Source organism: Herpailurus yagouaroundi, unplaced genomic scaffold, assembly GCF_014898765.1.
Source record: "Herpailurus yagouaroundi ecotype Mexico unplaced genomic scaffold, PumYag 251, whole genome shotgun sequence".
In the NCBI taxonomy this organism is placed as follows: Eukaryota; Metazoa; Chordata; class Mammalia; order Carnivora; family Felidae; genus Herpailurus; species Herpailurus yagouaroundi.
In genome coordinates this window covers 4,084,482-4,100,058 of record NW_024412468.1, presented here as the reverse complement: position 1 = coordinate 4,100,058, position 15,577 = coordinate 4,084,482, and the positions used below count along the sequence as shown (strand labels likewise).

At 41.3% G+C, this 15,577-nt stretch overlaps 1 protein-coding gene and 1 long non-coding RNA gene across 2 annotated transcripts in view; one reads left to right on the top strand and one right to left on the bottom strand.

Annotated features, from left to right (window-relative positions):
• The window catches only part of KBTBD3 (kelch repeat and BTB domain containing 3), a 38,832-nt gene extending 28,164 nt beyond the window's left edge, over window positions 1-10,668 (top strand). The window contains exon 3 of the mRNA XM_040460771.1: window positions 3,148-10,668. Within this exon, the coding sequence (XP_040316705.1) occupies window positions 3,148-4,750 (1,603 nt within the window). The 3' untranslated portion in view covers window positions 4,751-10,668. The remainder of the gene's footprint in view (window positions 1-3,147) is intronic.
• Window positions 1-15,577, bottom strand: part of LOC121020770 (uncharacterized) — a 40,688-nt gene that overhangs the window by 5,428 nt on the left and 19,683 nt on the right. The gene's annotated exons all lie outside the window — the stretch shown is intronic.

The window sequence follows — 15,577 nt, the reverse complement described above, 5'->3', positions numbered from 1 at the left end:
ATTATTATTATTACTGTTTCCAAACCTAGCAAAAATGGAAAAACTCTGGTAAACACACAAGTTGATTTCCCTACAGTGTTTTCTTGTTAACAAAATAAGTTTATGTAAGCATTTCAATTGGAAGTCCTCTACTCTTCATGGAGAAATAATTTTTTTTTAATGTTTATTTATTTTTGAGAGATAGAGACAGAATGTGAGTGGGTTAGGGGGAGAGAGAGAGGGGGAGACACAGAACGAAGCAGGCTCCAGGCTCTGAGCTGTCAGCACAGAGCCCTACGCGGGGCTTGAACCCATGAACCGTGAGATCATGACCTGAGCCAAAGTCGGATGCTCAACCGACTAAGCCACCCAGGTGCCCCAGAAATTATTTATTAATTAAATGTATCTGCACCTAGTTTTTGGCCACAATATTTTCAGGTACTCCTAGCTTTTATGGATCTACTTTAAATTTTTAAAAAAACTGCTGTGAAAACAGAACAATATATTTTAAAATTTTTCTCCCTGCTTTGAAGTAACACAAATGGCAGTTTTATAATGACCTAGATTAGATATATTATATATAGTATTATATTGATTATATATAGCATTTTACTAAAGGAATACTAAATTTACTGTGAGTTTACTAAAGTTCATGTAAAACTATTTACAAATTTAGACTGAAATTCTATCATTTACATCCTTATATGATAAGGCCACTAATTCATAATATTTGTGTTATCAAATTTACTGGATATTGGGAGGAAAAATATGAACTAGCAGGAAAGTGCATAATGCATGATAAATGCACTTTATAATGATTTTGGAAAATTAAAGTTTTTGAATGAGATGTAAAGTCATGGAGAGAAGACTGAAAAGGAATCACACATACTGTACAGCCACTTTATGATTATGGTAAATTCAAGATCGATGTTAACTGGAAACTTTCAAGCTGATGAAGAATGGAAAGATGATCTTACATATATCTTCTCAAAGAAAATGTGGAAGCTGGTGATAAAAACACACAGGATCTGATAGGAAATATTTTCTAAAAATGATAATAATAGCTAATACTTTGCATTGATTAACTCATTCCTCCTCAACTGAGCAAAGTAGATATATGTGTACCCATTTTCATCTTTTTTTTTTTAATTTTTTTTAACGTTTATTTATTTTTGAGACAGAGAGAGACAGAGCATGAACGGGGGAGGGTCAGAGAGAGACAGGGAGACACAGAATCGGAAACAGGCTTCAGGCTCTGAGCGGTCAGCACAGAGCCCGACGCGGGGCTCGAACTCACATACCGCGAGATCGTGACCTGAGCCGAAGTCGGACGCTTAACCGACTGAGCCACCCAGGTGCCCCTGTGTACCCATTATCAGATGAAGAATTTGCAGCACAGTTAAGAAGTGCCCCCCCCCAACCGAGGTCACACAGCTAATTAGTGACATAGGCCCGATACCCACCCAGGCAGCCAGATTCTAGAGGCCAGGCTCTCACTATTACCCTAACCTGATTATCCGTGTCCTCATAAGTCAATGTAATTATCATCACAGTTTAACATTTCTGACTTGATCTACTTTATTCAAATAGTGTATAATGTGTATAGTTTTTGTAACCGTATTTTTTTGTGTATTAGAACAGTCCAGTGGGAAGGTGTTTTGTTGTCCTTCCTTTTCCTAAGGGGTGTTCCTTCCATATTTGGAAGTCTCCTCAGATTTTTCATTTGGATAATACTAGTGCTTCTTAAACAGTTTTCATTACCCTCTAGAGTGGACCTAAAAACTAATTTGGTTTAGGGGCACCTGGGGGGCTCAGTCAGTTAAGTGTCTGGCTCTTGGTTTTGGCTCAGGTCATGATCGCACAGCTCATGAGCTCAAGCCCCGCATCGGGCTTTGGCTGACAGCGCGGAGCCTGCTTGTGCTTTCTTTCTCTCTCAAAATAAATAAACATTAAAAAAAACCCAAAAAACCAAATTGTATTCCCCCCAGAGTACTTGAGCACTGAAGAGCACTGCTCACGGAGGTATCCTGGACAATTTGGTGCAGACACAAAGCAGTATTATGCCAGAACCCAAACCAGTCAATCTCCACTCCTACTGAATGTCCAACTACTGGAAGTCCTTGCTTCTCTGTCGTAGCTCTTTCTCTTGAATCTCGACCTCCACTCACTGTGCTACCAACAACCGCCATAGCGAGTCTGTGTAAAAGTGAACGATTCTGGATATGATGTTAACTAACATAGGAATGGGTGGCAAGATTGGTCTTACCAAAACCAATAGTAAAATACATACGTCGTAGTCTCCTGCCCAACCATTTCCACATAATTTATATTTTAGCTTAAACTGAGTCCCTAAAGTTCCCACTTCCTCAGAGTCTATCACCTCTGCCAGGTGGGGAAAAATTACAACTCAGAAGAACTCTTGGGCTGGTCTGATTATTCAGATCTGAGGACCCCCCCCCCTTCTCTCAGTGGTTATTTCTTCACAAACTTACTTTGAGACTTTTGGTTTGGCATTTAGCTTTATGACATCACATTCTCTTTTCTCCCTAAAGTGCTGTATAAGACGTGTCTCTTTAGAGATGTTTTGTGGATTTTCCACGCAGGCGGACTCATTAGAGACATCTGATACCTCACTGTATCCCATCTTCCACGTGTGTCACTGCTGCCAAACTGAAAATTCATTTGAAAGACACTTTTAAATCCTAAACCCAGAAGCACTATCTATTTTAAATATCTGTACTTATCACCTGCAGAGCTGATACTAATGAACTCATAAAAAGAGAAATTCAGCCATCAGAGAGACCTTACCCTGATTTTATGAATGATATTTAAGAGCATTGAAATTGGCTTACAAAATATGAATCTTTTTATATATAGCCTTCTTTGGAGTAAATGCTGTACCGCAGCTATAATGTACGTATTCTGCAGTGTGGTAGCTACGTGGTCTGTGGGTTTTAAAGATAAATGATATGGTATGTAACTATGCTAGATATTCAGATAATTTATTAAGATGGTCTAAAAATATATTGCATAACCATAAACCTGAGATTTGTGAAACATTCTATCAACCTGAGGGTAAAGGACACGTCTTTAAGGTAACCTTGAAAAGTACCACGGAATCACATACTCCTGTTTTCCTTTTCTCCTGTGTTCTCTTTCTTTCTGCAGGGCCATGTTTGAAGTGAACATGAAAGAGCGAGACGGTGGGAGCGTCACCATCACTAATCTGTCCTCCAAAGCAGTAAAAGCGTTTCTTGACTATGCCTACACTGGGAAAACCAAGATAACGGATGATAACGTGGAAATGTTCTTTCAGTTGTCATCATTTCTTCAAGTTTCCTTCCTAGCCAAAGCTTGCAGTGACTTCTTAATAAAGAGTATTAACCTTGTCAATTGTTTACAGTTATTGTCGTTGTCAGACAGCTACGGCTCTCCCCGCTTGTTTGACCACGCGCTGTACTTTGTACAGCACCACTTTTCCTTACTGTTTAAATCCAGTGATTTCCTAGAGATGAACTTCGGAGTACTGCAGAAATGTCTGGAATCCGATGAACTGAATGTCCCCGAAGAAGAGACTGTACTGAAAGTGGTCCTTAGCTGGACCAAACACAACTTAGAATCAAGGCAAAAGCATCTGCCTTATTTGATTAAAAAAGTTAGACTACATCAGTTATCCGAGGAGACCCTTCAAAACTGTCTGCTCAACGAAGAGTGTTTACTCAAAAGCACAAACTGTTTTGACATAATCATGGATGCTGTTAAGTGTGTGCAAGGTTCTGGTGGACTCTTCCCTGACGCTCGACCATCCACAACTGAAAAATACATATTTGTTCACAAAACTGAGGAAAACGGTGGAGACCAATATACCTTTTGCTACAATATAAACAGTGACTCGTGGAAAGTGCTGCCACAGTCACACCTGATTGACTTGCCAGGGTCTAGTCTGTCTAGTTACGGAGAGAAGATATTCCTGACGGGCGGGTGCAAAGGGCCGTGCTGTAGAACGGTTCGGCTTCATATCGCAGAGTCCTATCATGATGCGACTGACCAAACCTGGTGCTACTGTCCAGTGAAGAACGATTTCTTCCTGGTATCAGCTATGAAGACACCAAGAACCATGCATACATCAGTTCTGGCTCTCAACAGATTATTTGTCATAGGTGGAAAGACGAAAGGGTCTCAGGACATTAAAAGCCTCTTAGATGTCGAGTCTTACGACCCTCTTTCTAAAGAGTGGATGTCTGTCAGCCCGTTACCCAGGGGCATATACTACCCTGAAGCGAGCACCTGCCAAAATGTCATTTATGTTCTTGGGTCAGAGGTAGAGATTACAGATGCCTTTAACCCGTCACTTGATTGCTTTTTCAAATACAACGTGACCACCGATCAGTGGTCTGAACTCGTAGCAGAGTTTGGGCAGTTTTTTCATGCGACACTAATCAAAGCTGTCCCAGTAAACTGCACACTGTACATATGTGACCTTTCCACCTATAAGGTTTATAGTTTTTGTCCAGATACTTGTGTCTGGAAGGGTGAAGGCTCTTTTGAATGTGCAGGCTTTAATGCAGGCGCAGTTGGAATTGAAGACAAAATTTATATCTTGGGTGGCGATTACGCACCAGATGAGATCACAGACGAAGTACAAGTCTACCACAGTGGCAGATCTGAGTGGGAGGAAGTCTCACCCATGCCACGAGCCTTAACGGAATTTTACTGCCAGGTGATTCAGTTTAATAAATACAGAGACCCATGGTTTTCTAATCATTTCTGAAAGGCGTATGTGCTTAGACATCCTAAAACTATCCCAGTTCTAGAAGCCTACCATAAATCTGTTAAGCCTAATAGCTGGTAAAAAGGTCTTTACCTCTTAGTAAAATAAAATGTACCTTCTGCTAGAGAATTACTATGAATGTATAGCATATATGACTTAGCGGTTGCTGGAAACTTAAATACAAGATACATTTACCCAAAAATTATATCGAATATAATTTAATCCTGGAGAATCCAGAATACTTAGTATTTTCATATGTAAATAAGACTCATAGGCATTGATGTCTTGATTTTGAGAGTAATTTATCTGTGAAAGACTAGTAAGAACAAATCAGTGTTCACAGATTTGTACTATTTAGAGGGGGAAAAAATCTCTGTAGGTAGTGAAAGTGAATTATTTGCACACTATATTATAGGAAGTGAAAATTAAGTTAGAAAGAGGTGAGAAGCCTACCTTGTTACTACAGGTGTAAGAGTTACTGAATTCCCGTCCTTTCTGATCACTGCTTAGCTTCTTTTAACCCCTCTTCCTTTTTTCATCATCATTTTTTTTGGTCAGAAATTTTTCTAAAATGCAGTGTATTTCCCAGCCTTCTAAACTTGCGCTAAACATGGCTTGACATTTTTTACGATTCAACTCTTCATTAGGAGCATAATGTACCATGTTATAATGCCATAATGCCATTGGCAATTACTGGAATGCTTTTAAAATTGCTGGTTCTGGTAGTCCTCTGTGCTGGTTGGTTTCGATTTCTGGTGGCAGCATATCTTACTTATTTTCTGGCTGAAGCTCAGTAAATGAACATTCTTGATTTAATGACTACTTGTAAGTTACACCCCCTCTCAGTCTATCTTTACATGTAACCCACTGGGTGAAGTTTTGGGATTCTGGGATGGTAGTCCTAACAAACATTTTCTGTATCCTTGCCACATTCCAGCATAATTGAGGACGCAGCAAATCTGATCCCTAGATAAGTGTATCATTCTGTTGCATTTCTTAAATTTGTAAATATCCAAATTTGATCTGTAGTAAGAAATTTCTGTGCTTCAGTTAGTACCGTATCAGTTTTCCTTGGTGATATATCCCAACTATAAAGCACCGTGTGGGTTTACTATTTTCATAAGATATTCATAGTGGATTATTTTCCTAATTTAAAAAACTCACTAGGTTTTTGTATTGATCGCATTCGCAACCCATATCCGTTAAGATGTTTAATCACCTTTAACCCCAGTAAAGAAAGAGTAGCAATCATCCTTGCTCTCAGGTGTGACAAGATTGCGTTGCAAAAGGAGTATGTTTCTTTCCTAAGTTTAAAAGATGTAACCATATTAGGTTTTAAAAGTGGAAATATACCTAAATGAAGGTCCTTTTATTATGCCATATAAATTTATTGTATAAGCTTCAAATGTTTTTTTCAGAATAGAACAGGATATTAGACTACATTACTCTGCAATTCCAAAATCAGAGACTATCCCTAATCAGATGACAGTTGGCTGAGAAGCATTCTGTCAAATTGGTGGTCTTCCTTCCTACCTAAGTTGGCTCTGCCATGTGTGTGTGTGTGTGTGTGTGTGTGTGTGTAAGAAAAACAGAAAATTCAATGACCAGTTTTGTGTGGTCTATTTGTGGCTTTGGAAACCAATTATTTAAGAAAGACCATACCACAGTGGATGACCTATACGTGGATTGACTGAACTGTTGATTTAAGCATATATAAATAATCAAAGTATGTTTAAAATAAATAATTGTTTTCATTATTGACTCTAGGAAATGTTCATCCTTTCCAGAAAGGAAAAACTAAAGGGGCATAGAATCCCTTGCTGATCTTGTTTTATTATTCTCTCATCCTGATGTCCACCAGTCTTCTCATTGGCCATTGATGTATGGTGAAGTTTCTAGAAATATCTTTGTTGTCAAGCCTAGCTCCCTCTGCATTTAATATACTTCCTAACACACAAGGCTTTCCGCCTTTTTTCTACAATTGCTGCAGTTTACTTGCTAACCATTTTCTTCTTATTGCCATCCCTTTACACCAGGGAAAAGTACTCTGTCTAGTCACAAAACCCCAGACTCTTCCTTTATTTCCTGTTCTTGATCCTTGGTGCTATCGCGGTCTGTGCTGGGCTTGGCTCCACTAATCACTGATCTTGTTCACTCTAATTTTGCGTCTTCTGTAGAGACAGCGCTTTCATTTGATCTATCTGCCGTGCTGAGAAATGGTTCTCTGTGTTCCAAATCCTCAAGGAACCCAACCACAGGCACGGCACACCCGGTCAATGACCGGACTGGTCACACCTTCCTGACCCTGCCAATCCCTGGCTTCACTGTCTGAGAACCATGTCTGTCATTCTGGCCTCACCCTCCGTTCCGGACCTCTGACAGGCAAGTCTCAGTGATCTCGCAAGTTCATTCTCAGTACCCCCGGAAAAAGCTGTTTTTCCTGTCTGTAAGCTTAGGTGGGAGGAAATAACATCCCTGTATCTATGGCCTCTTCCCTGAGTCCCTTTTTTTTCTTTAAAGTCCGCTGTCCTTTCATTATCATCCTTCAGCCAGTGTTGCATTGTAAGAGACAAAGGAATTGTGCTCATTATCCAAATTGCTTTCGTTCTTGTGGAAAAATTCTGTTAAACATTTCTAAATCCTTTATCATTTGGTTTGCTCCACTACACTTGGATTATGCATGCAAAAAAAAATCTAATATTGTAACCTCTTCTACAACTGAAGGTAATTATATGGCATTATTATATATAAAAAAATTAAGTTCAGCATTTAGATGAGATCAATTCAAAGTCAATGGACACTTGTGATCTGCAAACTTGATTTAAAATGCGGACCACCTTTTGTTCACCTGTTGCCTGTGAGACTGTGAAGTGTGAAGAATACTTGCATAATCACAAGTAACTCCATTCCCGTAACGGTCAGCTCTGGTTCTGGGTGGGAAAGAGGACTCTATCACAGCTGTATTCACTACATGCTACCCTTGAGGGCTAGAAACGTATTTGAGAGTGGCCACATCCTGCAACACGATTCTGTTTTTCCCAGATACCAAGAGCGGCTGAGGATGTGTGTAGTGTACCTAACTCAAGGTGTATGGTCAAAAAATCAAAGTATGGAGAAAAGCATCTATTTACAGTGTGAGATTTGGAAGCAATAAATGCAATGATTAAATATACTGCTGAACATGTAGTGTTACTTTTAAGTCCTCATTTTCAGTGTGATCGAATCCAGTATTTGGAAACTCTTTTATATTTAGAATTGAAACTAAGACCGTCTTCCAGTGGGCAGCTCTGGAGGGCACTGAAGAATCGAAAAGTGTCGAATTTACAGGGAAGCAGGTTTCCATCCAACGTAAGAAACAACTTTACTCCACAAAGCCATATTTACACGAAGACTAGTGGAACACGGCATGTGACACAAGGTCAGCCCAATTAACTCCTATACAGGAGTGCACAACCAAAGATTTCTACGCTCTATTTACACATTTTGGCTCAACAGTTTTCTGACCTAGGACCCATGACTTCCTCCTCCAATTTATTTAGCATCTGGGCATTCTGAGTAACTTGATTCCACTGGTCCTGCGTACTCAGTTTCTACAGGACTTGGGTTTTAAACTCCATCATTTCAGGAGCATTCTTGTTGGAGGGAATTTGCTCTTTGTTCCTTTTTTTTAATTACTCAGGAAAACGTCTGTAAACGGTGCTGACATATACAGTGCACTGGTAATAGGGATTTTTCCTTCCGCCTACCAATGGTGCACATTTGTTTCACAGAGAATAGAAACTGAAAGATCAGTACCTAAAATTTTCTCCTGAATTTGTGATTTTGCTGCACATGTTGCTATATAGTTAAATGTACTGATTCTAGTTAAAGATTATGTGATTTAAAAAGTATCTTTATATCTTAAAAACCTACATGTGTTTTTAAGTCAGTTTTATTTGATGGCACTATGATGCTTCATCAGATTTAATATCTGAATAGGGAATGTGCTCACGGGATGATACTCTTACACACTTAGCAAAAGATAACTCTTCTAACTCCTAGACTCCTATTCAAACTTGAAAGTCACCTTGCAATCTGATACAGCTTCTGGCCTGGTAGAGAAGCCCCCCTAAATTCCAAAGCACCCTGACGATTTTTTTTTTCCAATTTCTAGTTCAGTTCTTTCAGGAAGAAAGAGCTCATGCCTTCATGTTTGAAAAGTTCTGTTAGAAAGTTCTCTTTGATATTCAAAATACTGTTGCCTCCCCATACTAACTTCCAGCCCTTGGTCCTAGGGAGCTGTCTCCACAAGTATTTCAAATAGTAGTGGGTCTCCCCTTCCTCTAAAATCAAGGCCTCATTTTCCTTCTTGTTCAAATGCTTATTAACACCTTAAAATCTGCCACAATGGCCGGGGTTACAAGCCTTTTTCGTGCACAGTTGCCTCAGAAAACCTATTGGCAGCTCTCGCCTTGTTGGTGGGTTGAGCCTGACCAGCACTGCCGAATCTCTTGATAATTCCGGCATGATTTATTCCCTTAACCAGCTCTCTAGTTCTTAAACATCTAAATATGAGCTGGAGCCTTGCTGGGTCTCTCTTCTTTTACCCCCACCCCTAACCCATCAACATTATCACAAACACAAAGTTTCTAGGAAAGGAATTCTAAAGCCAAATTTTAATAAGTCTTTCAATCATTTGTCATTAGATAGGGTCTTCAGACTCTTAAAGACACTTCTGATAAAGACCTTAAAAAGGATGGAAAATTTAGAAATCAGAGCAGTCACATCCTTGGTGGTTACTGGGAAGACAATTTGCTCACAAATTAATAAGGACCAGCCTATGGTATGAGTCTGGCGCTTCACCGATGCTGCTGGCCCAACTGGATAGAGCATGGTACTGCCATGAGACGACGCCATTGTTCGATAATGCTATGTATGAATCAGGTAGCATTATTCATCCCATTAACCTTGACAACATTCCCTGCCATAACTGTCCAATGGCTCAACAAATTATGCTGTGGGTTCCAAGGGTAACAAGGTTGCTGGGATAACTCAAGAGTACAGTTCTCGGAGTATCACGGTGTGGCGTAAGTATTTCTTTACATGCCTGTCTTCCTCATTTAGTTGGAAGTTCTTAGGAATAGGGACATATATTCGTCATTTCTGGACCTGGCAATTAGCACAGTACCTGCATATAAGTAAGACATCCAGTAAATGGACATTCTGTTGAGCCAATATATGAAGCAAAATACATTTGCTACAATTAAATTGTTACTGAGTGGGTCCCTTATAACTGTACATTTTGCAACTTATTTTCACGTACAAAGAAAATTATTTTGATTTTAGGATTTTACATGATCACGTTGTACTTTAGTTATTTATTAATGTATATGTTAATTCTTTTTGTAATATTTGATATCTTTCTCATGTTCAAAGTCTGAGAAAATTGGGTTAGATAATTTCTACCACGGCATTTTTTGTTGGTATTTAGAAAAGTAAGAATGAAGGCCTTGTGGAGAGTCAGACTGCACTACACAGTGCCCTGCCCAGCTACGGAGAACATGTACAGTTGCATAATACGTGGGTAGTTGGTTCTTGAAAGTAAAATTATAGATTCAAAGTCATTTTTCCACATAATTTTTTAGTGCATAGGGATTACTTGTTCTCAGTGAATTTTAATTATAATGTCTAATTCTGTGTTTCCTTTCAAAGGTAATAATAGGTAAGACAGTGACTGCAAATTTCCTTAGGAGACCTGCAACCCTCTGTGTCCCCCGTTAAAGCATAGCAGTTTCAGAGACCTTCCCCCTTGGGGAGGTAGTGCTCCCAGCTACCGGAATACCGGACTGGCACACACGAGTAATTTTCTTCCTTTGCCTTGTAGTGGAATGTGGGCTTTGCTGTATGCTATGTGAAATAAAACCAGAAGTTTTGCTTCAGGTCCACGTGACCCATGTTAACACGCAGTAACCCATTTCAATTCTACAAAACCATTATTAATTTATTAAAATGTATCTCAGAAAAGAACGCATTCTGTGTGTATTTATTGTTCCTGGAAATAAAAGCGGTAGATAAAGGTGGATGCTAAGGTTCTCATCTTCTTGCCACCCCCGCCCCTGATGGCCCCAAGTGGCCCTGATGAGTGTCAGGAGTACAGAGTGTGGCGGTGGAAGTTTGGGGGACTGGGGTGGGAGGGGGCATGTGAGAAGGGGCCTCTGTAGCTGGGAGAACATGACCCGCCTGTCCCTCAAGGAGGACACCCCAGTCTACAACAACAGAATACAGCCTGTGACCTCGGATGCGTCACAGGCTGCTGAGAGACGTGCGGGCCCTAAGTGAGCTAAGAGAGAAGGGACCAGAGGTCCACAAGCCACAAATGACAACAGCAGAAGCTGCACGTACAGGACCAAGTACGTGGCCACCCCTGCTTCACTGGACACGAGGACACAGCTTCCCGGAGCAGGCCTCCTCCCTGACCTCCTCAGCCCAAATGCTTGGGGGAAGCTAGTGAAGGGGTCCAAAGCCCGAGAGACCACATGGTACCATGAAAAGACACGTTAAATGTTCACACTGGACAGATCGCTCACTTCCAATCCCGGTAATCTTTCTTCATTCTGCACAGGGCCATTTTCCATCATCTCTCTGGCTTCCGTTTCCTGTGTGCTGGGCTATGGTTTACTAATGACCTCGGCTCCCGGGCCCCTCTTCTGGCCTACTATCCAGGTGGAAGCAGAGTTGCCCCTTGGAAACCCAGCCCTTGAAAAGCCAATGCTGTCCCTGTCCCACAGGACTACGTAAGGCCAGCCGCAGGCTGAACTTCCGAGGCTCTGTGGCGCCCTCTGGCTAATCCTGGGTCCAGACTTCCTGCTCCAGACATTTTCTCCTTGCCTCCAATTCCCCATGTGCCTCCCCCTTCCGCAGTTTACTCCGCCCTCAGATCCGGATTCATCCCGTCATCTTTCATCCCCCTAGAGACAAAACTTAAAGTTTATTGAGAACACAAAGGTGTCCTAGGGACTTGGCCCATTGCTAGGTGTTGAGTTTGCTGCCCTCCAGTTGGAGGTCTCCCCTCTTGGTCAACATTTTAACACTCAAAGGGCCCCCAGGGACATTTTGCTCTTAAGTCATGGAACAGAATAGTTAACAGTCTCAGTGTGATGTGCCGGCATTTGAAGCTCTTTCCCTACACTCTGAGCCTGCTTCAATTTGCCCTTTCCCCCTCCCCACATGGGAGAAAAAAAACAAGAAAAGCCCCTCAATGACAGAATTTAATCTCCATACTTACAGAAAATAAACTGCACAGAATATTTAAACTAGCAGTTTGTCCCCTTTCCAATCACCAAGGGTCACTTAATGCTGTGCTGCAGGCTCTCATGCACTTACAATAATTGATGCAGAATATGTTCCATCAAAAACTACTCATAGCAATTTAGCCAATGCACAGATTTTAATTGACTTGTACATACATTTTGCAAAAAAAAAAAAAAAAAGAAAAAGAAGTAATCCTAAAAAATAATAGGACTATAGAGTCAAAATAATGTTTATAAAGTGCTTTGAAGGTTTTGAAACTATAAAATACTGAATTTTTAGGCAATGTGGCACTAAACCAATCTACTTAATGAAGCTTAATGAATTAAAACTACAGGCAATATTTTTAAATGCTTGTAAAAAAAACAATTTTCCAGGATAAAATTTGTTGTACTTATTAAATTTTACGATTTTAAAGACTTCTATAACGCTTGATGAAACCACAGCCAAAATAGCGAACTTAATATTCATGAAAAAACTTAAGAAATCTGTGGGAGCCATCTTAAAATAGAATTTAGGCATTAATATTAAACAGATCATCCTAGTATTTATAGTGTTCGATTCCACTGCACCTGATAAATATTTTTGCATTTCCTCCAAGTTCAGGGCTCGTATAGCCTGATTTTGCTGTAGCATTAATTAGTGAATCTTCCATGGGAAGCTAATTACCCTTCCCTAACCCTGACCAAAATGCATGCTGTAAAATGAGTTAAATTTTTTAATCAAGAAAAGGCTTTCCCTGTGGGATTTTCAGATTTAAAAATCCAATTAGCCTTAATGTTTTCCTTTTAGAGATTAACCACCCTTTTATGTTATGAAACATTAATTGGAATTCAAACTATTTATAGTTCTTTTTAAACAACCTTTTAACAAACCAGTAAATTTTTTCCTTCTTTTACAAATAGTATTTACCTTGTATCTATTCCTGAAGGAATAAAATGTTACCATAGTATTTTTCCATCTAACTACAGTTTGTTTCTCTTACAAGCACAAGATTACAAACTAATGTGCACTCTTATTCCCAGGAATTTTTACAAGGAAATTTATTCAATAGTTTAAAGTATCTAACTTTCTTCCATGGATACGAGAAATATTGGAGCTCTCACCAATAATTACAGTGGCAGGCAGTGTTCCTCAAACTTGCTTCCAAAAATGTATCATCTAGGGTGCCAGTTAAAGATAATAGAATTCGGGACCTCACTCTTGGATATCTTGATTTAGTTAAGTTCTAGATTCGGGTCCTTGGAATTCATGTTTTCAGTAAGAACTGCAAATAATTCTTATCAGTGAGCAAGTCAGGAAACATACTGGGGTAGAGGTGGAGAAGCCAGTTCTCAGTTCTACTACAGAGAGTGTTTTAAAAGCTGCACAAGCTTGGGACGCCCGAGTGGCTCAGTTGGTTAAGGGTCTGACTCTTGACTTCGACTCAGGTCATGATCTCTCGGTCATGATCTCCAGGTCGTGAGAATGAGCCCCGCATCCAGGCCTGCGTCAGGCTCCGCGCTGAGGGTGGAGCCTGCTTGGGATTTTCTCTCTCTCTTTCTCTCTCTCTCTCTCTCTCTCTCTCTCTCTCTCTCTCTCCCTCTCCCCTTCTCTCCCCCGCTGCCCCCCTCCCTCACTTATGCTGTCTCTAAAATTAAATAAATAAATAAGTAAAAGCTGCTTAAGCTTGACAAAGTTACTTAAACATTCTGTGCCCATTTCTTCGTCAGTAAAACTAGGATACCAGTACCTCCCACAAAATGTTGTTGCGATAATTACCTAAAACAATGCCTGTGACATGACTGACACAGTGCTTGCGAATGGGAAATGTTCAATAAACGTCTGGTCTCCTTCTTCTCTTTTTTCTTGCTTGATTTCAGCAGAACACATTCCCCTAACTGTTCACTGTGGTACTGCACTCTGATATTCTACAATTAGAGATAAAATCTTAAATCTGAAAAGTACCACTTACATCGGCACAAGGAATGGATGGGACGACACACAGTTTACCTTTGACTTGGCCCTAAACATTCCCTCTTGGTTCAACCATGAGTTTCTCATTGACTGACTGATGCACCCAACAGGCACTTCCTGTGCCGCCTCTGTGCATCACCAGTCATCACCCTATTGGGCTTGGGGGGTGATAAAGAGCCAGAAAGTCACGTGTGTTCCCTGTTCTCCTTGAACTCACTGAGGGTCCTCCTATTTCTACCAATTTTTCCAGATTTGATTTTTGGCCCCATTTTCGTTTTTCTCTCTCCTCTTCTCCCTTCTCTCTCCCTCCCTCTGTCGTGAGCCTTAGTGAGTTCCTTGGCTTCCATATTGCCCTGCGCACATGAGAATTCCCTTTTGCTCCCAGACCCAGCGCAGTCAAGTTCAGCCCTGGCTCCTGCACCTGAGGCCAGACGGAGGATGAAGCCCACTCCCCTGCACACGCATGAGCAGAGGGCCAGACAGCCCAGATCACAGAGCCCTAGGAGGGGCATCAAACGGGTGAGGGCTCCCAGCAGTCCACAAGGGATCTCAAATCTAATATTTTATTTGCACAAAATGCAACATAGAAAAATGTGTAAATCTTTGGACAAACAAAATTCAAAATTTTCTCAATACTCTCCTACCCTGGGATATGCATCCAGCCCTCTCTAACGTGTCACAGATCATGCTCAGTACAACTTTAATATGTTTTCACCATTTCTCATCTGTCCCCCAAGTATGCATCTTCACCAAAATAACAGAAACTGTGCAGAGGTCAGCGATGGGCATCTGGAAATACAGCACGAGCACGGCCCGTCAGGAAAAATTCCACTCAGGTACGATGATGCCTCTCAACAATTTATGAGCCCTCCTCGACCCCTCCTTGATCCCGCAGCTGTAATTAAAGCAGCATCGAGGCAGTAAAGAAAACCAGAGGTGAGGGGTATCAACTCCACCTGATGAGGACACCGGGGTCTACACCTGTAGAGCCAGCACCTCAGTGGGCAGGAAGGGCCGAGGGCTCAGCACCAGGAATTCTCCGGGGGGGGGGGGGGGGGGGATCTGACCAGGGGCCGTGCAAACCATCCTTCCTCATCCTGCCTTCTTGGCCATCCCTCTGGCCCTAAGGGGGTACAGGGGAACATACAGCCAGGGGTTAGGACACCTATGTCTTTGAAGGAAAGGAGACTATCCTGTGGGGAGCAGGAGGAAGCTGGACTCACATGTTCTGTTGGGTCCAGAGGAAGAGACCCTCATATCCAAGCGGGAGCAGGGGCGGGGGGGCACAATCCTTGTTCTACCTCATTTCCCGACGGTTCCACAGGGACCTTGCGGAGCAGGAAGAGCGTGATGCTTACTTAATGAAAATGGCTTCTTCTTGCCCCTTCTCCTTGGAGCACCTTCCTTCCTTCAGCTGGGCCTAGGGGCCCAGAGCTCTGCTGCACAACAAAACTTCAGGATTTGATGGAAACATACACAGCATGAAGGGGTCACCTCGAACATGCCCCCTCAGCGGTGCCACTGTGTTTGCAGCAATCACCTGTGGCCACATAACAGGCTACCTCCAATTTCACGGCTCAACAC